The following is a 22,099-nucleotide window of genomic DNA, read 5'->3' as shown; positions in this document are numbered from 1 at the left end:
TTGAATAATTCTGAATGCAGGCGAAGTACGTACAAAAACATGCTTGAGATAAAGGTTTCTAGTTCATATAATGTTTCTAAGCAGTGCAGTTGCCTGAGATGAATCGTGAAGACGTTGTCTTGGACCCCACCAAATTTAGATCAGCCCACAGCCATGGGTTGCATTGTTGTGGATAGGACGTCCTATTTTTCTAACAAGATGTCACGAGACTGTGGAAGACTTGGGTAAGAACTGGTCGTATTTTACAACTGGTTTTCGTAGTGTGTCCATATATTTGCTTAATTAACACTTCATACTTGGCCGTTCATCGTCAATTTCAGTTAGTGCCGTCATTTTAGCGGAATTACAAACATGAACCGTTCCGTTCAATTGTAATCAGTCATTTTCTAGTTTCTCAGGTTCACGCATGGGTCATTAGAAGGAGACTATCTCAACTATCGTTTCTAGTAGGTGTCCACAAAGGCCAGAAGAAGTACGCCACCGACAGAATCAGAGCAACAATAATTCTCGGTCAGTCACCATGATGGCCTTTCATGGTACTCAAAAATCGTGAGCAACACTACACCAGATTCCCAATGTTTCTGTACAAGTGAAACCAAAAGACGTGGATATGTTCAAGAGAGAGAGCTTGAGTACAGCACTCCAGACCGTCTTTGGGACTGTGATGAAAAAATTCAACTATTTTAGGCAGTAAAGCGTCCCTGAACCGCCGCAAAGTTATTACACTTTCCCACATGCCGCTGCATGTCATTGGTCAAAAACTCTTCGGATGAGTCGTACCCAATAGAGAAGAGTTGGTGTCAGTTGCAGGCCTGCGACCTCAACCTGAATGAATCTTGTTAGATGAGGATATTGCTCCATAGAGTTCCATATCAGTATAAAAATATGTTCTGAATTAACTGTCAAAGTTTTTGCAAGACCTGCAAGATTATGGCTGTAGCGTTCTGTACGGTGGATTAAGGAGTCATGAATCGAAAATCTTGGGAACCAAAAGGCTAGATACTCATATTCTCTTCCTCAAACGTTTACTGGTTTAAAGTTATTTTTAGAACAAACTAAGCTATCGGTCAGTGATTAAGGATGCATGAATGAATTGCAAGCATTGAGCAAAGAATTCTCGTCTGTGTTTAGAAATCAATAAAGTGCCAGCCTCTGGACTTCGAAAGCACTCATTTACTTCAATCGTTGAACTCACAACGCAGAGACGAACCCCGATCATGCAGGCCAAGGGTTAAAACGCATATACTACTATTTGACTTTTTGGTTCAATACTTTCGCCCTCCACTTCTGACTGGCTGAAGCATACGTGTACAGTCATACCGCATGTACTTTGAAAAAGCTTGATCGATAAATCGCCCCAGCCAGTTGGTCATTCATTCTTTCATTTTGTGGCCTGCACCAACATACACCTCGACACGAAAATGAAATTCACGGAGTTGATGGAACATGAACAGGAAGAGATCAAGAAAGGAGTTCGTTTTTTTGATCCAGCGAACACCGGCTCAGTTGCAACGGCCGATTTGGGAAAAATACTGAGGTGGTGTAAACTGATACCTACAAATGCCGAAATCAGCGCCCTAGCTGAACAGCTGGATCCTTCGAGGACAGGACGGATCAGCCTACCCTTTGTGTACAATGCAGTTGCTAATATGTGGCCTTCTTACCCTGGTGAATTGGAGCGGCGAGCTTGGGGAGCATTTCTGACATTCGATAAATGCGATAAGGGCAAGATAACCCCGGAAGATCTTAGCAAGATACTACTGGGTTTTGGATTAGAGCCATTGCCGGAAAACGAAGTGAAAAAAATCATCAAGGAAAGCATCGATCGAAAAGACGGTCTAATTGAATACGGAATGTTGATCCGAGAATGGCTTAAGTGAATAATGCAGGTTAACAGAAAAAAAGGATTTTCTGCAGAAGTACCCGCTTTCGAGTACCTCGCTCGGTAATACGCTTGAAAACAAGAATTCATTATGTCCTGCAAACGGACGTCAAGAACGCTCATCAAATGCAATGAGTCCAGATCCACACCGTTCAAGGTGTCCCATGACTTGTTTGTTTGTTCAGGAAAACATAAAATCTTTCCTGTAGACCTAGTCACTCTTGTGATTTTTTGTTAGACTGAGTTTCAGTCTTCAGCCTTCAGCACCCACTAACAGGGTGCGAGGAGACAATCATGGTCGTTCGTAGTCATTGCACGCTCCTATGGTGTTTCTTCTGATTGGTCACCATCATTATCATTCACAGCCGCACCAGAAGAGAACATTGGTGCTTCATTGCCGTACAGCTGTCATTTTATTTGAATGGAGCCCCTGAACTGACCGAGGTCTATGTAAGGTTTGAGTACCGTCGGTGCGACTCGCCTTCCAGGACAATGTACGGGATCCTCCCTGTGCATGGTTGAATGTGCTGTAAGATATGGCCGATAAGCATGGCGTTCCTGTTGTCAGTTTCTATCGAGCTTATCTGAATGGGTGACTGGAGTAAAATATGGCGAGCTGGCAGCAGGTCCATCCCCCATCCACTGTTCTTTTCCTCACAATAAAATTTTAAAATAACTTGTAATTGTGCGGCTGCGAAACATCAGTGTGACGGATACATTACATGCTCTTCAAAAAACTTAATCTACCCCTTGACAAACACATTTTTGTGCTACGAATAATTAGCGATTGATAGAATCATTCACTAAAATGCTGTGACAAGAAATTTCGGTTAGTCGGTCAAAAGAGAACCAAGTTCACCTACTTAACTTAGGGAACCCGTGGAAGCTAGAGATTATCAACACTGCATGCAATGGTATTTGAAACATGGAGATACATGATCCTATTCCAAACACCGGATCAGCAATGCTGAAGTTCGTCTAATGGTATTCGAGAGAAATAACTCACTCTCCATAGATGAACTGATCACACTGCATCGATGGCGCTGGCTTGGCCACGTGCTGCGTATGCCAGTCGACCGACTTCCTCGAAGGGCTCTTTTCGCACAACCACGTGAAGGGTGGAACAGAGCCAGAGGCGGTCAAACAATGACTTGGCAGTGAAGTATAAAAGCCATTACCATCAAACTCAGCTGCGCCGGTCATTGCCGTCTTCCCGGATGGCGACCCCGAGACGGGCCAAATCAATGACTAGAGACATTGTCAGACATAGCCCAGTCGCGCCCTCAATGACGCTCATGCATCCAAGCTATTGCCTTCAATGCATAGCTCCTTTTCCAACCTCCCCCCCCACTTGACGGCTCGCTGACAGTGCCGGATTTATGCACCAATTTATCAGCTCCCACCTGCAATGCGTAACTACCTATTCCCCCTCGAATCATCAGCGAACGAAACTGTAACAGGTACAACCACTGTACGACGAGTACGCGGTTATTACAGCTGACACTGATGGTGATGATGATGATTCCAAAATTGGCCCGCTCCGTTATGCCCGATACTTTCCACGTTTATGGCTTTTTTCTGAATTATTGCTAAAAGCATGGTTTTTACAACGTTAAAAAAGGGAATCACGTGAATTCGCTCATAAGAAACTGTCATGCAGTTACCGTTGATCAATGATAAAAACAAATACAAACAGATTGTCTGCCCTACGTAGTAATAAGCGTTTAACAGAGAATTCCGGTTCTTTCACACATATTTTAGCAATAAAATTACGCTTCGTATGGTAGTGTTTTAACTTTCAAGCAACTTTAGTGCAACTTTCTGGGCAAGGCTACGTAAAATAAAGATAATCGTTCAGCTGTAACACCCTTTCGGTGCCTAGCTGCCATAAGACCCTAAGGAAGCACGAGGTCTAGGATACTGCCAGGTTACCCAAGCCTAGACAGAATTCGAGATGCAGAGGTCGGGTTCGAACCACATACCCTCCGGCCAGTAAATTCGCGCTCTAACCACTGAGCCATCTCTCCCTCGCAAGTCTATGTACCGGACAATGAATCAGTGTCGCGACTGCGCCTCGGGCTAATTTAAACTTAGTTCGTTAAAAATGCGCTTATTCCTAATTCTAGGCTAAAATAAACTATCGTTATCTTGAACGTTGTTGCTCCGGCTTTGAGCTGATTGATTTCGTAGACCCGTATTGGTATGTCCCGACAACCTAACAAACGTTTTGACACGACACAACGCGTGATGGCGAGAAAATAAAGAAGTAAATAAATAAACAAATAGATAAATAAATACATACATAAATAGACGAGTGACAGACTGAATGAATGAATGAATGAGCGAACGGATTATTGTTTGCATGGATGAATGGATGGATTTATCTGTCTACCAGTTAATCAGTTGATTGTTGGCTTGAGGTATACACGCTTGGGTTGGCTGACAATGTTGTGGAATATAGGTAGCTCACGTGCGCTGACCCACTCGACCCTGCACTGACGATGTCACCTCGATTAGTAGTGAAACGTTCTCAATCAAACTACCAAGCTCAGCGAACACACCAACAATCAAACGGTTAAGTAAGTTGTTGGGTGGAAGAACGGAATGAATGGATTTATCCGGTCTTCATGTTCTGCACTGAAATTGGTCACGCAAAAGCCTTTGGATGCGCACGGGTCGAAAAATTAATGTGTTTAAATTACATAGTACGTAGTTGCATGAATCATTCTTTTGCCTTCTACGGCATGTCTAAAGCGGGAACTTTTAGTCACACTGGTTGTTCTTACTTTTCGTTATTACGACTGAGTCCTGTAGTTGGGCAAACAGCCGAAGGAAGCTTAATGTAACCCTTTCGTCACGTACAATTTCAAACATTAAAATCAATACCGCACCCAAGTGGCACAGTGTCTCAGTCCTACATTAACTTGCATCAACTCTTGCCGAACGCCTGACTGTTCGAAATCAGTTTCACAGATATGATGGGCCAGGCAAAGGAAGAGATCAAGAAGGGCGTTGACTCTTTTGACCCAATGAAAACTGGCTTTGTGTCAACCTCAGATTTAGGAAGTATTCTTAGGTGGCTGAAACTGATACCCACAAATGCCGAAATTGCAGAACTGGCTTCAAAACTGGATCCCTTAGAAAGCGGAAAAGTAAGCATTCCTATTGTATACCAAGCAGTTGCAAGTATGTGGCCATCAAGTCCCACCGAACTACAGGCTCGTGCTTGGGGAGCTTTTTTGGCCTTTGACAAATTAGATTCCGGCACGATTACTCCTGCAGACCTACGCGAAATTCTATTGAGAATTGGAAGGGAACCTGTGCCGGAACGTGAGGTGGAAACGATAATCAGGGATAATACTGACCCAAGAAGCGGACTTATCGAATACCGTGGGCTTATTCGACAATGGTTGAAGTAGACAAAATAATCTGAATGCGAAGTGAACTACACAGCAAATGTGCACGTTTTGTATAAAAAAATACCAACATGCATTTGCACCGCTGGATATCCTCACTTCGGATATCGACAACACTCAACTTTCGGTGAGCCGTGCAACATACCGTTCAAGGTATCTGTGAAATCACCTGCATGTACAGGAAAATATAATGATATTCCTGCATACAGGGTGTCTTCTGAGTTGTATTGTCTTAAAGCACTCAAGTCACTCTCACTGAGATTGGGTTTCGATGAATTTTTCGTTACTCTCATCATCATCATCATTGTCAGCTGTAATAGCCGCGTACTCGTCGTACAGTGGTTGTACCTGTTACAGTTTCGTTCGCTGATGATTCGAGGGGGAATAGGTAGTTACGCATTGCAGGTGGGAGCTGATAAATTGGTGCATAAATCCGGCACTGTCAGCGAGTCGTCAAGTGGGGGGGGGGTTGGAAAAGGAGAAATAGCTTGGATGCATGAGCGTTATTGAGGGCGCGACTGGGCCATGTCTGACAATGTCTTTAGCCATTGATGTGGCCCGTCTCGGGGTCGCCATCCGGGAAGACGGCAGTGACCAGCGCAGCTGAGTTTGCTGCGTTACTCTTTCCGGAATCAAAACTTATGAATTTGCTGTGTTACAAATTTAAGCCCTGTGAACACAACAACAAATGTAGTCAGCGCAAATACCATTATATTTGTAACAGTTATGTGTCTACGTTGGCGATGCTGTGAAATATGGGAACTTAAGGTGTATTGATCGGTCGGTGGATCGTTTTCCTAACTTGACAGACAGAGTGCAAACATTTAGACTTCAGTTGAAGAAGCATCATCAGTGGTCTAGAAAGTCTCTTGCTTGCGTTCAGTTCCTTTACGCTGGTACCGCAGTCAACCAGTGATTGTAAAGAAACCGTGTACTTATTGACTACTATTTAGACGTAAGCAGTCGTAAGCAACGTCGCATTGGTGATGTCTCCCCAACTAAGTACCAACTCTTTGTAATCCAGCTATCAAGCTCGGAGAACAAACCGATAACCAGGAATATCTGTTTTACGCACAAAAGGCTCTCGATATGACGTAAGGGTACGAGAAAATCTTTGGTGGTTGTTATTTTACTGGTTTTGAAGTACGAGATATTGTAATAATCTCCGTTGTCCTCGTCTTATCCGCCCCTGCTCCGTTTGCAGTGCAGATTTCGCAGAGGTGAACGAACCTCAGAATGCCTTCACTAGTCTAGGTCTGAAACGGTCCTACCAAATTTTTTTACGACCACCGTAACCATCATTTTTAGAACGTTGTCTCTTTACTGATCAGTTCAAAATCTTCAAATCCATGAATAACGGTATGTTGTAAATTCATCCGCTCCGTAAGAACCGACAAAACCGTCTAGCCAAAAGTGACCGGTTTCTGGAAATCTCCCCTTCTTTGAGGATAAATAAGGGCTTTCAAAAAGCCGCAACTGCCTTCAGTCTGATCTTCTTTGATTTTGCTCCACGAGGGACAACACTGAATTAACCGTCTTTCACTATCCTGGGCTACGCACAGCTATACTTTATGGTCCCAGTGACAAGTTATCATGTTACCCGAGCCTGAGGTCATAATGTTGGCAAGGCTAATGTTCTTCAAAACAGTGTGGCATAAAGATCAAGAGAACTGTTCCGCGCTGTACTGACCGGCATAAAGTAATACGCTCACTATTAGGGTTGGACGCCCTACAGTGGTGTTTTTTTGTGAGTGAAAAATTGTGTTGATGAAGGGGGAAACAAAGCATAGTCCACCAGGAATATAGTTACAACCGATGAAAGCTTTTTATCTACTGTGGTTACTTGTGATCACCCAACACACTTCATCACAGTAACTGTTGCAGTAATTGTGGGCACACGGTCGAGATAGCTGTCATTTATCCGTTGTGCAGGACATCGTTAACGTTCACTTTCGTTTATCGAGATGGGCCTGCGTCACCTAGATGCTAAATGTGTGAATGGACCATACTGATTTACACTGTCCATTGTTGATAGACTCTAGCTGTTATCAGAATACACTCCGATTAGTAGTGAGAGTTTAGTTTTATGCAGATTTCTACTATCAGACCCAAATCCTCTGACTTTTGCACGTGGGGAATATATTCATTGAAGGGTTTCAGTTTACCTTTAGAGTAGAAACTTGTCAACTTGACAGGCAGCTCACAAAGCGTTATTCAGTTTGTCTAATAGTGAACGTGACTAGCGTATCATTCCACTGGTTGGCCTCAGTATAACTATCCGTTCGAACAGAGGCCAATCACGAAGAATCACCCAGCTGAACTTAATGGGCGGAATGAGTGAACTGACCTAGAGACACCATCTAGCAGCCTTACCGGCAAGTATGTTCCATAACTCTGAATAATGTCATAGCACACCCTAGTGCGTCTGCTTCCAATATACTTCTTATATAAAGCTAGTAATTATCGACCACATCATCATTGACATCATCACTGACAAGCCGTCAGTTTACAAACACCATTTGAGTTACACCGGCGATTCTCTTTCGGGTCCGTGCATTTATGCAATCCGATTGTGGTTGATTACATTGCCTCAAAGCAGAAAAAGCATTCATCGCACCAAGTGTTACTGCAAATATGTTTGGCTACGTTAGACCATAATCAGCTGCCGGCGGTAATATCGGCTCAACCGTCCATATGACTGCGGGAGTGCTCAGAGTCTTTCTAACCAAGCCATAGCGCCCCACAACACAAGACACATAAATTCATAAAAACCTATCCTAACGGCAAATTTTTATGCTACAAATGTTCTATGTTGAGTAGAGGATCACTTCATTTGAGTAAAACTTGGCATCAGGGGTTTTATGCCAAAACTCTGAAGAAACTACCAGAAAACTGGTAAATTCTAGATGTCGTTACAGATGAAGGCTCAAGGAGACATCCGTTTCAATTTATCTACCCAGCGAGGGGTAGATTCAGGTTTCCCAAGGCCGTGATACTTCTCCCCAATTACAATAATCGTCAGTGTGCATGGTGTGGCGTCATCAAACGGCATCCCAGTTTATGGTTCTGCGTTGTGGTGACATTCGGAGGCTTCAGTCATAGTTTTGTTATCTTAGCCGACCTATTCCAGAGGGACCACCAACAGGACAGAACAAACTTCAAAACACATCACCTTATTGTTAAACAATTTGATTTCGGATCACATTGTTTGTATCTCGACCATGACCAACTGTGACTGCTCGCTACCTTGTTATAGTCTTTCACTGGAGGACAATTCCATACGTGGCAAGCTTGACAGTGGATGTTCCAAGCCATCAGTCTGAATCATATATGCCCCCTTATTCATATCTCCTTTCATATTACAACGATTTTCTCTTGTTTCTCAGATATTTTGCGACCATACAGAGTTCCGGCTGCCCATTTAATTAGCTAGTGTAGCTTGTTTTACTTTTCTGTGACCAACTCGCATCAGTTTAAACTCTCCTAGTAAATGGAACACGCTGATATGCACAACTTAGTTGACGTGACTCAAGAGTAACTTTACGCCCTCTAGAATAACCACCATCAAGGAGTCCCACCCGTTAGTAACCAATCTGAGTCAATCCCTCAAAAAATACTTCACTAGTAAACTCCCTACCAAGTGAGTCCGACTTACAGAGAATAGCACTTTCGGTCGTCTCCTTTTGTTATAGGGAAGACGTGCAGTAGCGTCTACTTAAAGGGAAAATCCTTAGAAACCGGTGGATTTTTCAAATGTTCTCGCAAAAAACTTAAGGTTTATTATATATTCCCGTTTGCAGTTAGAACTCAAATGAATTCTTTGGGGGTTGGTGACTGGCCGAGGCGAAGGCCATGTGTTTATGCACTTCTCCAGATAACGCTGATGATTGAAATGGTCGCTATTGTTTCGGCTGTGTACTCAAAACATACCTTCGAGAGATCTGTCACTGTCGTATTGCTCAGTGTACTGCATCATTCACATTACGGGGTGCGATGTCGTCTCGCATATGAAGCGGAGAGCAATGAGCTGAGAATAGCTTTAGATGCTGGTGTAGTGCTGGATGCCAGACCTGCTAGCTACCGCAGTTAGAAACAGAACTGAACCTAACGCGGTCGCGTGTATGACTACGTGACAAACTGACAGTATAAATCATTTGGGAAGAGCAGTGCGGCAAACAGTATTTGACACCGAAAGTTCTGTGCTGACAGCTGGTGTGGATCAGTCGTCACAAAGGACGAACATACAATTCGATCACGGGATAATGAATGTGCCCGGCCAATTCCTCTATGAATAATGCTAAAACCCGACACTATTCTCTTAAAAAGTTTATTTTCCCGCAACATTCGCTTTTATTTTTCATAGTTAAAGTGGAACAATGTGAGTAGATGGTGGTTAGATATCCGTGATGGCGGTTCCACTGACAATGTAGGCTTTCCTTTTAAAGGAGTATAGTAAGAAATGGACGGGATCAACTAAAAACAATCAACCATCATGGTAGGGTAGGTTTACTGGTTGAATGGGCTAGTAATGTGATACAGTGTTTATGGGACAAGATGAACTTGAAGACCCCAAGCATTCCAAAGCGAACAAATTGAGTCTTTGGGACTGGACTTCTGGGTTACTCTGTTAATTGTAGTGCCTGGATGTTCAAAATGTATTAGTCGATGGACGACGTTGTAGCAGTTGACAGAAATATGGCTTCCATTGCCATCGTCAACGTGAACAGAGCCAAGACCGTTTTCTTTACAACCACAAAAATTTTACTTTTTGAAAACCTCAATCCAGGAGGGAAGAAATGATGGGTAAGGAAGCCACATAGTGCCGGCCCACTACAAAACCTATGATAGCCTGCGCGTCAAAAAACTCGCACGCACCCTCGATAAAACCTAGTAGCACGCACACCACTGACGAAGTTTAATGGTTGTATACTACAGTCCAACGGAACAGGAAGTCTCGGGGTTTTAATTCTAGAGACGGATGGCACAAACAGCACAAGAATTATTTCCAATTCTTTTCGAGTCTTCCCACGTTCCTATTAGTATTCCAGCTGATTTTGAGAGGCCAAACGTGTAGTTATCCTCTGCTTAGTCAGGCGAGCCAATATACTGAAAAGGGCACATTAGAGGAATGTAGGTATATTTTATCTCCTCATAAAAATTCTTTCACCAACATATCATCGGCCTGAAAGCTGGAATTATATACAGGTGTTTGTTCAGCAGATATATTCCCTTAAACTGTAGTTCTGTACAAAGTGATGCGTGTCTGCGGAATGGAGAAAGAAATCTAGAGGCGTTCACCTGAGCAGTTCGTGTACCATGTCAGCATAATATATTCTTTGGTTTTTATCCTCAAACCTTTTGATTAGTTTTATTGCCTCTTGCTCTGGGATCGGTTCGCATCCAAACCTGGTCAAAATATCAAACATTTTATCGCTGGATACATAACCACATAGGCGTTTGTCAAACTTTTCAAATGCCTTCCACAACTCCAGCTCCAATTTTGTTATCGGCCCGTACCACAATTCAACCGCGGCTGCAAGAAATAACTCGAGACTAATGAGCCCATTTTTACTGGGATTTATCACTTCCAAGAGTGAAGCAATTTCCGCATTGGATGGAATCAGTTTCAACCAGCGCAGGGCATTTCCAAGTTGGCTGCTACGGATGAATCCTGTATTTCGAGGGTCGAAAAGACGAAATGCTTTCGTAATGTTTGCTACCTCAAACTCGCTTAGGTCACCAAGCTTCATCTTGTATTTGTGCCCTCTCTGAATAGATGGACAATGGAGTGGAGGACCGAGAATCTTCTAACCGCTGTTGTTCAGTTCCACGTCCGCCACACTTTTTGAAATCTGGTGATCGAATTTAATCACCTGATAAGTCGTCTTGCGTGAGCACAGTGAGGATTCTGTCAATAGAAGCGGTTAGATCACCTATTCGTGGTTGTGGAGCTGACAAGTGCCTTCAATTTTGCCTTTACAACTGACTGGACTGTGGTCTCAGTGAAAAATTTTTGAGCCACAAGCAGTGCAGGTGGAGGTATTTGTTTTGAACTTCGGCGTAGTTAACTTTGGGAATTTGATGTTTACAGGTGAATATAGTGCAAATAAAGATCACATTAATATCGTGTAGTTGACATTATATTATCTAGACTTATGGATTATTGGTCGGCTATGTAACAAGTACACACGTACAGATAGCCTTGCCAATTGAACTAATAATCTGTTGTTCCTCGGCGCCAAATAATTACAGTATGATTACATCTAATCGTCCATCTAGCCAGGGCAACTGGTATTCCAGGTGACTGAAGAGATTCGGGGTCAGTATGACATTGTAGCGGTGCTTTAAACTCTACGTGTTTCATTATACTTAAAACTGTTGACTGTTGTTCCATCTGATATTTGGTAAAGAAATGTTTGGATAGTTCGTTTGAGTCTCATTTCCTTGTCCAACTGTACATACTGACTACTATGTTGAGACCGGGGCTGCTTGTTATAACTGTGATTATTGTTTTCATCAGCACGAGAGCAAGCGGTGGTTTTTAGATAGTAACAACCACGCGTGACAAATGGAGTGAGACGAGTAGCCCACAGTCTCTTGGCTGCCGATGTATGAACCAGTGTCCCCTTCTTCGCCTTTTCCGTTGAATAGTAATCAAGTCACCTTCAGTTCGGCGGTAATATTGACAAAGTAGCTTAAAAAATTCCAGCCAGTTTCCATAACACAACTTTTGTAAATTGTCCACCAGGCAAGTTTGGGAACTTTGCACACTCGCTGTGTTCAGGAAGATTTGAAATTTGACAGAAAACCGATAGCGCTCTAATCAGGTGGTCTGTAGATGTCAGCAACAATGCTTTTTGACACGACACTTGGCCAGTTCCTTTAATCTTAACTTCTATGCTTATCAGAGCTGTCTTCAAATATTCAGCCTGGTTGTATGACACTCAGGCAATGGCATTCATCATCATCATCATCACCATCGAAATGACATCAGTGTTCAACAGTGATGCTCCGCTGCCGTACAACCATGATTTATTTGAAATCTGTATTGAAAAGAATAAAGGTATATCATAAACCTTGGTCAGAAAGATATACTAAAGTTGACAGTTTTCCACCAAGAAAACAAATGGAATCTAGACCGTATTCTCAATGGAAGGGCAAAAGAGTCCTGTTTTCAAAGCGAAGCTAAATCTGAATTCTAGTCGATTCCAAGCATGCTTCGTGAAAATGATACCCGTGTGGTCTCACTTTGGGGCATATGGTGGCCACAACTGAGAAAACCAAACAGTTCACGCTAGTAGAGATACTCCTAGTTCTTTAAAGGAGATCTGACTACAGACGGTCTGACTCGAATCTACAAAACACAGCGGGAGACTGTAATGGCCGCTTCGCCGAAAGTATGTGTGCAACTGCGCACCGAACGTTCCTGCTTCTCACAGAGAAGCTGATGTTCAAACCAGTCCTTCAGGTTCTGTTGCGTAGAAAAATACATCGGGCATGTTATACAGCATTTAATCAAGAGAAGTGAGGAGTTGAAAACCGGATTGAGGAAGTCTACGGCAAACGCACTAGCTGTTCATTAAGCTGATACAGGTCGTTCGATTAACTTCAATGCAAACGGCATTCAACCTACCCGGATCCGTTCAGAATCAGTTTCTCACCATAGCTCAAACAATCGGATGTCACCCTAGCTTGAGCACTCATGAATCGTTCTACGCTTACTAAAACCTTCAACAGCCCTGAACATTGGGGCCAACTTACGATGACAGTTTTTATGCCATTACCCACAAGCTTCGGTTTATCCGAAATGTCGGCCATTTCTAAAGTCGTAGCTTGTCAATCTGTGTTGATTAGCAGCAGACATCACGAAAAGACACTGACCATAGTCAGCTTCTGATTTGAAATCGAGGCAGCGGCCGATTAACTGCAGATGCTATGTTTCATACGTCGCAGACGCCACTAACAACCTGCAAAATTAAGGTGAACTATCAGCGATATCTTGGATTATGGCTTGCACGGCAAGTTTAGAGCTTAACAGTGAATTCACACATAAGCAACACGATTCCCTTATGTGCAACCATGGACTTTCTGTCCCATTTTTCATGAGGTTGTATAGGTTCCGTATGTACGAGACCTGGACATGTAAACAGGTTGGCCCAGAGCATCCACTGGTTGGAAACCCAATCGAGTCGGAACGAATTCCTATACGTCGTTGTGCCATCATTCCAATGCAGAAAATAACACTGTTGATAACATCACCATCGATGGACTATTAAATGGACTATTAGAGGGCCATCCACCTGGAAAAATAAGCGTCGTTTAATCCGTGTGTTGGGGCTGTGTTCAGTAGTTTTTTAAGCTGGTCTTGTCCAGTTATGGGTTCCGGCTTTTTATCGACTTTCACTTCAAAGAAGTGTGAACACGTGTTGTGTCATGTCGTTTAATCCGTGTGTTGGGGCTGTGTCCATTAGCTTTTCAAGCTGGTCTTATCCAGTTATGGGTTCTGGCCTTTTTATCGACTTTCATTTCAAAGAAGTGTGAACACGTGTTGTGTCACTAACAGGCAATGGAACCAATAAATTGTTTGAACACCACCCTCATCCACAACTATAAACCACATACGAGTGGTAAATAGTCCTCATCCACAATTTCGTTTTCGTCCTACTTTACTGAAATTTCGTGAAACTCTTGGACAGATTGTGGTACGAAAAACTAGAACGATAAGCCCGTCAATCTTATCTCTGAGACAAAGTTAGTCATCTATTCACTGTTTTTACTTATGCCGACATACCCTTGTTAGTCAGTCTTCTAATGTTGGTTGGGCAATAACTTAAAAAGCGAAACAAACTGGAGAACCATTGCAGAACCATTTTCTGTAACTAGCCACGCATTAACTAGCGCTATTCTGAAAATGGAGTCAAAGTGCGGTGTTCTCATTTTTATTCTTCCAAAATGTGCTTATAAAACCAGGATAAACTCACAGAAATAGTAAGCATTTTTCTATTTAAAACTTATGGGTAGCTTCGTATTGGCAATATTACTTAGAGGGAATGACCCCAGGAGACCTTCTTGACGGAATGTACGGTGTGAATTAGGCCGGACTGATGTTTCAAAAAACGGGACGAAGAAATTTTGAATAAAATGACGCTACTCTGGCTAGCTACACACACTAACTTTACCGATCGGAAACACCACCCGAGTTATCACAACACTAGGTAACCCGAACATCCATCTCCAGGAACCCAAAAAGAGGCCAAAGATAAAGCAAAAGACGAGCTTCCTGTTCGACTGGTGCCTTCGAATATCAGAGCCCAGTCATTTTGTGTTCCCTTTCCAAACCGAATTATTAATTACGGAAAAAAGGAACCGGAAAGGAAAATCCACAACCATGTTGACCAAAATTTTCACGTTGACAGCTTGCCATAACCTGAGATGCACAAAACGGCTTCAGACGAGATGGACGAACCTCCATATCGTTTTGTTATCTTCCAACGTTCTAAAGTCCAACTGTTGGTGGTAAACTCAACGTTTAACCCCATTAATCCCCGTGAGTGTACTGATATACGCAAAACAGTACCCATTTCGAAGTCGAACTAGAACCCCCATGGGGTTTGCACAAATTGAGTCAACACCATCACTATGGAAACGCAGGTCTACAGGGTCCCTATGCTACGGGTAACTAGAGTGAGTCATACAAAGCGTACGCACTTGCCGTCTTTCGCGCACACCATCTATATAGAACACTCACAAATGCATCCGTTTCTCAAGTAAATGACCATGATTTGGTAAACATGACCGATCATCCGATCGCCGAAGTGTTTTCCCCTGATAACTAACAGGCAATGGAACCAATAAATTGTTTGAACACCACCCTCATCCACAACTATAAACCACATACGAGTGGTAAATAGTCCTCATCCACAATTTCGTTTTCGTCCTACTTTACTGAAATTTCGTGAAACTCTTGGACAGATTGTGGTGCGAAAAACTAGAACGATAAGCCCGTCAATCTTATCTCTGAGACAAAGTTAGTCATCTATTCACTGTTTTTACTTATGCCGACATACCCTTGTTAGTCAGTCTTCTAATGTTGGTTGGGCAATAACTTAAAAAGCGAAACAAACTGGAGAACCATTGCAGAACCATTTTCTGTAACTAGCCACGCATTAACTAGCGCTATTCTGAAAATCGAGTCAAACTGCGGTGTTCTCATTTTTATTCTTCCAAAATGTGCTTATAAAACCAGGATAAACTCACAGAAATAGTAAGCATTTTTCTATTTAAAACTTATGGGTAGCTTCGTATTGGCAATATTACTTAGAGGGAATGACCCCAGGAGACCTTCTTGACGGAATGTACGGTGTGAATTAGGCCGGACTGATGTTTCAAAAAACGGGACGAAGAAATTTTGAATAAAATGACGCTACTCTGGCTAGCTACACATACTAACTTTACCGATCGGAAACACCACCCGAGTTATCACAACACTAGGTAACCCGAACATCCATCTCCAGGAACCCAAAAAGAGGCCAAAGATAAAGCAAAAGACGAGCTTCCTGTTCGACTGGTGCCTTCGAATATCAGAGCCCAGTCATTTTGTGTTCCCTTTCCAAACCGAATTATTAATTACGGAAAAAAGGAACCGGAAAGGAAAATCCACAACCATGTTGACCAAAATTTTCACGTTGACAGCTTGCCATAACCTGAGATGCACAAAACGGCTTCAGACGAGATGGACGAACCTCCATATCGTTTTGTTATCTTCCAACGTTCTAAAGTCCAACTGTTGGTGGTAAACTCAACGTTTAACCCCATTAATCCCCGTGAGTGTACTGATATACGCAAAACAGTACCCATTTCGAAGTCGAACTAGAACCCCCATGGGGTTTGCACAAATTGAGTCAACACCATCACTATGGAAACGCAGGTCTACAGGTTCCCTATGCTACGGGTAACTAGAGTGAGTCATACAAAGCGTACGCACTTGCCGTCTTTCGCGCACACCATCTATATAGAACACTCACAAATGCATCCGTTTCTCAAGTAAATGACCATGATTTGGTAAACATGACCGATCATCCGATCGCCGAAGTGTTTTCCCCTGATAGTTTGTGCATCGCCCGATTCAGAAACCTTGAGGCTCTTTTACTGTCCCTGCTATAGAGGCTTTATCAGCCTGGGAATAAGTGGCTTCAAACCAGATAATGCAGGGGAAAAATAAAAGATGTGATGAAAAGGCATTTCTTAGAATATAACATATTTATTTATCTGTGAACAGGAGAATTAGGACCCCCGTTTTCAAGTTAAATACAAACTGGCTGCCATAGAGGGCTGTGTCCTGTGAAGGCAAGGTTCAGATTTGGAATATGCTTGGTTGGCTTGGTAATTAACAGTTATGGAGTAAATTATATTGCACACAATAAACTGTTGGAACTTTCCGAGTTTTCGTGTTCTCATCAGAAATGCATGGCTGCGCATGGGGGCGGTTCATTTCCGACCTTGACACTTCTTCAATCAAGACCAATGGATTCTGACACGCGAGGAAGAACTCTCCATAGATCCTTAAAAAAGATAGTCTTTTTACAATTTTGGCACTCTGGTTGGATATTTGGTAGATTGAGCGGTCATTTTTGCGCGTCGGTATTATGAAGAAAATCGATGGATGAAGAGTATTATCAGACTTTGAACGGTCCATAAATTCGGGTCAAGTTTCAAAGTAGCCTTGGCAGTTGATTTACCTTCAAAAATTAAAAAAACGGAGTAATTTCACTTGTTACAGTGGAAACATATACATAATCCAGCTTGAGATAATGACTAACTAAATTGGAAACAGAAGCCATTCGATCGCCACGACTATGTCTCACAATCCAAGCGAAACTGCCATTATAACCAAAGGTACCTCTAATAGTATCAGAACATAAAGTTTCCATCATCATCATTGTCAGCTGTAATAACCGCGTACTCGTCGTACAGTGGTTGTAGCTGCCACAGTTTCGTTCACCGATGATTTGGGGGGAGGGGTAGGTAACATTGAGTTTTAATGTTCAAGCACTATAACCATACAGCTGTGAAGCCGGATTTTGGATGTGATTAGCAAAAGATAGGTCCTCAAATGGCGTATCATCACCGCAGTATGGTACTGGTCGACGTGCTTCAAAATGAACCGTACACAACCCATAAATTTTTCTTGCGGTTGATGAGTGGAACTTCTCTAACTTCCGATAGATTTTATCTTCATTCTATACCCAACAAGCGCAATATTTAACATGCATATAAACCAAAAATAAAATAAATAATCGATAAATTCTGACAATCACAATTGGTCCAATAGGTTACAAAAAGAGTACATTCGTCAACAGACTTTACTGATCAACCTCCCAATTTTACATACAGACCGCGTTAGCCTGCTGAATGTGTTAAGCCTCTCTATTTAAGTTTCTCTCGGTATAACTCACTTTAAGTCTCTCAGCAAGTATGCACAGTAGAGATTCAGGAACACATTGACTCACACCAAAATTACTGGACAAGCGTACAAGACTTGATCGTAAACGGGAGGTATTGGTATCGCCAAATTCGTTATTTAGCATGAATGTAGAACTTATTCACTACGGGCTCACATTTCATCCCTCCATTTCTAACACAAGAAGAGATGCTGGATGAGTTATATGATATAACTGATTTTTCACACTGGCCCCACTATTTAGGTGACTTAGTGATGAGGAGCTTCCATTAAAGAGCAGTTGTTTTCTCCATTCTTAACCACTCCGTCTGAGGAAATGGTTGTTTCAGTTGCTTGTGATTCTAGCATGTTAGTTTTACACTCAAGTATCACAGCATTCATTCATCCCCCGATTATTTGTTTGCCTACCTAAACTGTGAGCATGTGTCCCAGGCCGGTTCGTTTGGGGAGTAACAAAATACAGTACAGCTGGCGAACTCTCCCGCTCGTAGCCTTGATGGTCCAGGGCACTAAGGGTTTGGACTCGGACAATGTAGAGGGTCTTTTCTTTCAAGTTGGGTAGATCAATCCACGTTTGGTTCTACAACATTAAGGAAAGAAAGATGAGTCGGTTACTTCCGATCCGTACATTACCAGAGGCATTTCCGTGGGCAGACTTGTCAGAAAAAATACTCTGTCATTATGAAAACGTAATATATAAGGTCTAATGGTCTATAGAACGAGGAAATAAACGGACCATCTAAGCGATATGAAAATTAAGATTGAGGAATGAATGCCTGAATAGCCATTCTTGGTTCTCCAAAGTAGTTCTAACATGTTATCAGAAACTATTTTTGATCGGCATCCTTGTGGTTAGACTTTTTCCAGGGGATGCTTAGAGCCTCACTGGTTTCCAGGTTTGGTTAGAGGTGGCTGATTTGTTAAGGCGCGAGTTTAGTGCACTAAAGATTCGTGGTTCAAGCTCGGCCTCTGTATCTCAACTGCACCTGTCTGTGCTTGGGTAACCAGACAGTATCTCAATCTTCATGTTCCTTCGGGTGGCACGGCAGCTACACACGGAAATGGGTTTACAGCTAAACCATTATTTATATTTTATTATTACAAGGGCCCACCAGAACAATTAACACGAGGTTATATCATACTGTCTCAAAAGTTAGATCGTTTGTCCTTGTATACTTTATTCCAATGCACTATTTATCCCTGACGTATTTTTCTCCAGCCCATCTAACACATCTTCTATAGGTTCTTCATTGTAAATGAGGCAGGCTGCTAGGTGCACTCATCACTCAGCAACAAAACTCTCAGTAATCTGAAAAAGCTGTGATTAACCCCTCCATCTGCTCTCACTTCCATGACAATTTGGTTCTATCAAGAGACTCAAATGAATCTCTCATTTATGATATGCTTCAAGTGGTTGCGCTGTACAAAGGCCGCCTGGTGTTTCAGTTGGTACGATATTCAACATATAGCATTAAATTGTCCTTACGCAACACACCACTCATGAGGTTGTTGAAAACTCTTCGACAGCTCACTTCGGAAACTCGGGAACCCGCACCGTAACCGTTCGCGGGCTGTCAGAGGGTTTTCATCAACCTACTATAAACCTGAGGTGGCACTGAAACGAGCAGTATTGCCAATAATAAATCTATACACGAACACAAGGATCAACAAGATTATGTGTGGTTTTGGCTTGGCTAAGTTAAATCCTAGAAAGCCCGCCTCCTCTATTTGCCCATGTGTTTGCCAAATGACCGACGTTTGTCGTAGTGCGCTTTATTCCAATTAAAGTTTTCAAAGCCGTTCTCAACTGAACCATTTTGACGCTTCATTTGACTTGGAAAAACCATTATTCGCACTCAAAACCACAATTCATATCATTTTTGTGAGATCGCGGTCGCTGATCGCCAACGACTGCGATTAGCCATCATTTCTCCCAACTGCACCAAACTATAGACTATCCCGGTTGACTATGCCATCTCTAACTGACATGGCAGGAGAGAGCGAGAGCAATTTAAGGTATGCATTCAGAATGACGTCTAGCGTCACAACAACGTGCAGCAAATCATGTGATGGAATGCGCTCGGTTTCACCGGTGGTTGATGACGGTATGGTAAGAGGTGGCGTCGGAAAAAATGTCTACCCAAGCCTCTGGGAGACGGAGGACAAGGATGCCGTTACTTTGAGTGACAAGATACCGAGTGTATATCCAACAAAGTGTGAATCACTCCTCTTCCGTTTCGTCCTTTCTGCCTCATGTTTCATCGGCAATGTTCAGCCCAACCGCACAAAGTTTGTTTTGTATCAATTTCGCCACTTTCTGGGATACCGAGTGTATATCCAACAAACTGTGAATCACTCCTCTTCCGTTTCGTTCTTTCTGCCTCATATTCCATCGATAATGTTCAGCTCAACAGCACAATGTTTGTTTTGTATCAATTTCGCCACTTTCTTGTCAAGGATAAACATCAGATGTTGTGTATGATGACGTGGTGTTAAACTAATCACAGATCGCAGACAAACTGGTCGTGAATTAAATCTTAGCATCATTAAAAAGAAGCAGTCGTAATAGCGTTGCTTCACAACTTCAATAGCTTCGGATTCACATTGATTGTAAGGCTTATTCACTTAACAAGCCAGGGAAGGGATCTATGAATAGATTAAGACACAGAAAAGGGACACAATGCACCAATGAAGATTTCATTATGGGAAACCTAGGGTTTGTGTCCGGCTTGTTGAAAATCGGCGAAAACCTATTTACCTTATGCACGATGCGTACATCTGATTGCTGGAGATCCATAATCGGACTGAATCCAACTTCGTCATTGTACATTTCTCTGATGACCGGCTCTTCGACTCGTGGAGCCCAGAGAACGCGATATTTAGTGACCGAAGGAAGTGGGGCTGATCTAACTTGTTGCCTCCTGACGAGCCTATTCTGATGTTCTGCAAAGATCGGTGGCTTCCATGTTATCCGATAACGCATGTCTTCCACTCGTACCGCCCGAAGATTCAGAGGAGGTGGTGGAGGGCCTGGATCTGCGAGATGAAACGATAACATCATGTGTGACATCAAACCCGGGTTAAGATCAAGTAAGAACTATTTTGCACTAAGCTACAACCTGCGGTATCCGCAGGGTTGGTAAATTACCTGGGAGGCTGCAGTTTTTAGGTGAATCCCCACGACTGATTTCAACATCCAGGCAAGATGGCGTGCAAAAGCAGTTTTGTGCTGTGTAGGGATGACCATCCCGAGGTTGACTGTCCCCATCGTGTACTGGTGGCCAGAGGAGCTCATCTTTGGACGATAATTCATGAGTAAGCTGCCTGAGTTGAACCATGTAGCGACAGTTAAATCGGAGGTCCTTTAGGAAGACGACGCGCTTCTGAAAGAAGGCAAGACTTTTACTAGCAGTCAGCATGTGTGAATGGTGACAGCCAATAAATATACACTTCTAGTTAGTATAGGCCCCATTTGATTTAGCGCACTTCGATAACGATAGCTCCTCCAAAGTTTCCAAGCAACTATTAAAAAGTACAGCTAAAGCTGTTTTTTAATTATGTCAAGATTCATTTTCCATTCTGGCTAGGGTTAACTAAGCTTAGCACAATCCAGTCAGCGATCAATGATTCGAAGATGAAGGTCGTATGAAACTCGGACAGAATCTTTAGATCGAAGACAATGGGTGTAAGCTAATAGAAAAGTCTCCAAGAAATAAAATATTTTCTTGTCTGAAAGTTGTCCCAAAGCAAAACTGGCTACAAAGCTGAGAACACTTCTGTTTGGCTTTCAAGGGACCAGATTTAAGCCATTTGTATCGTTAGAAAGACATTTTCCTTCCAAAGATTGAACAGAATAAAAAGTTCACGAAACTGGCTTTCTTATATTTATTTACCGAGTAAGGTTCCCACTAGCTGGATAACCAAGTTTACTCTGGAGGTTATTAGTGGCCTGATACCACAATGTCGTCTGCACTTAAATGGACCGAACAAAAGTGGCCACCTGAGTGAATCCAAACGTTTATAGGTGATCCTTGAGAAATGGCTTCTCTCGTTATTGAGAGATCTTGGTTCGGGAGAACGATTAGGGTTTCGGGCGTCTTCTGAGTGGGACCTCAAGCGCATCTGTGCGCTGCATTTCAAAGCCGTTTGTAATGCCGAAATCGCCCATACACTACGCCTTTTTCCTAACAAGAAGCCGAAAATATAGTCCCATCGGGAACTCAATAGACTTCAGGTTGGGAACAGACGCAACCTTATAACAGTACCAAGTCTCAGAAATCTAAATGCTCCCCAAAACAAAATAGAGTCGTATAGGACTCACGGATATTGATTATCTACAGA

At 42.7% G+C, this 22,099-nt stretch overlaps 3 protein-coding genes across 3 annotated transcripts in view; 2 read left to right on the top strand and 1 right to left on the bottom strand.

The window, feature by feature from the left end:
• Positions 1-22,099, bottom strand: part of T265_02148 (hypothetical protein) — a gene marked incomplete at both ends in the record, with an annotated part of 64,990 nt that overhangs the window by 4,454 nt on the left and 38,437 nt on the right. The window contains 4 exons of the mRNA XM_009166322.1: positions 10,654-10,969; positions 18,167-18,338; positions 20,517-20,794; positions 20,907-21,141. Coding sequence (XP_009164586.1) covers positions 10,654-10,969; positions 18,167-18,338; positions 20,517-20,794; positions 20,907-21,141 — 1,001 coding nt within the window. The remainder of the gene's footprint in view (positions 1-10,653; positions 10,970-18,166; positions 18,339-20,516; positions 20,795-20,906; positions 21,142-22,099) is intronic.
• T265_12934 (hypothetical protein) lies at positions 1,422-1,877 on the top strand (the record flags this gene model as incomplete). Its single annotated transcript, XM_009166368.1, has 1 exon — positions 1,422-1,877. A coding segment is annotated over one exon (456 nt), but the record flags the coding sequence as incomplete, so codon positions are not given.
• The window catches only part of T265_02149 (hypothetical protein), a gene marked incomplete at both ends in the record, with an annotated part of 159,685 nt that continues 142,443 nt past the window's right edge, over positions 4,858-22,099 (top strand). Inside the window, one exon of the mRNA XM_009166323.1 lies at positions 4,858-5,212. Coding sequence (XP_009164587.1) covers positions 4,858-5,212 — 355 coding nt within the window. The remainder of the gene's footprint in view (positions 5,213-22,099) is intronic.

The sequence above is a fragment of the Opisthorchis viverrini genome, assembly GCF_000715545.1.
Source record: "Opisthorchis viverrini unplaced genomic scaffold opera_v5_25, whole genome shotgun sequence".
Taxonomy (NCBI): Eukaryota; Metazoa; Platyhelminthes; class Trematoda; order Opisthorchiida; family Opisthorchiidae; genus Opisthorchis; species Opisthorchis viverrini.
Note: the sequence above shows the minus strand (reverse complement) of the source record. Positions and strands in the feature narration are given on the sequence as shown.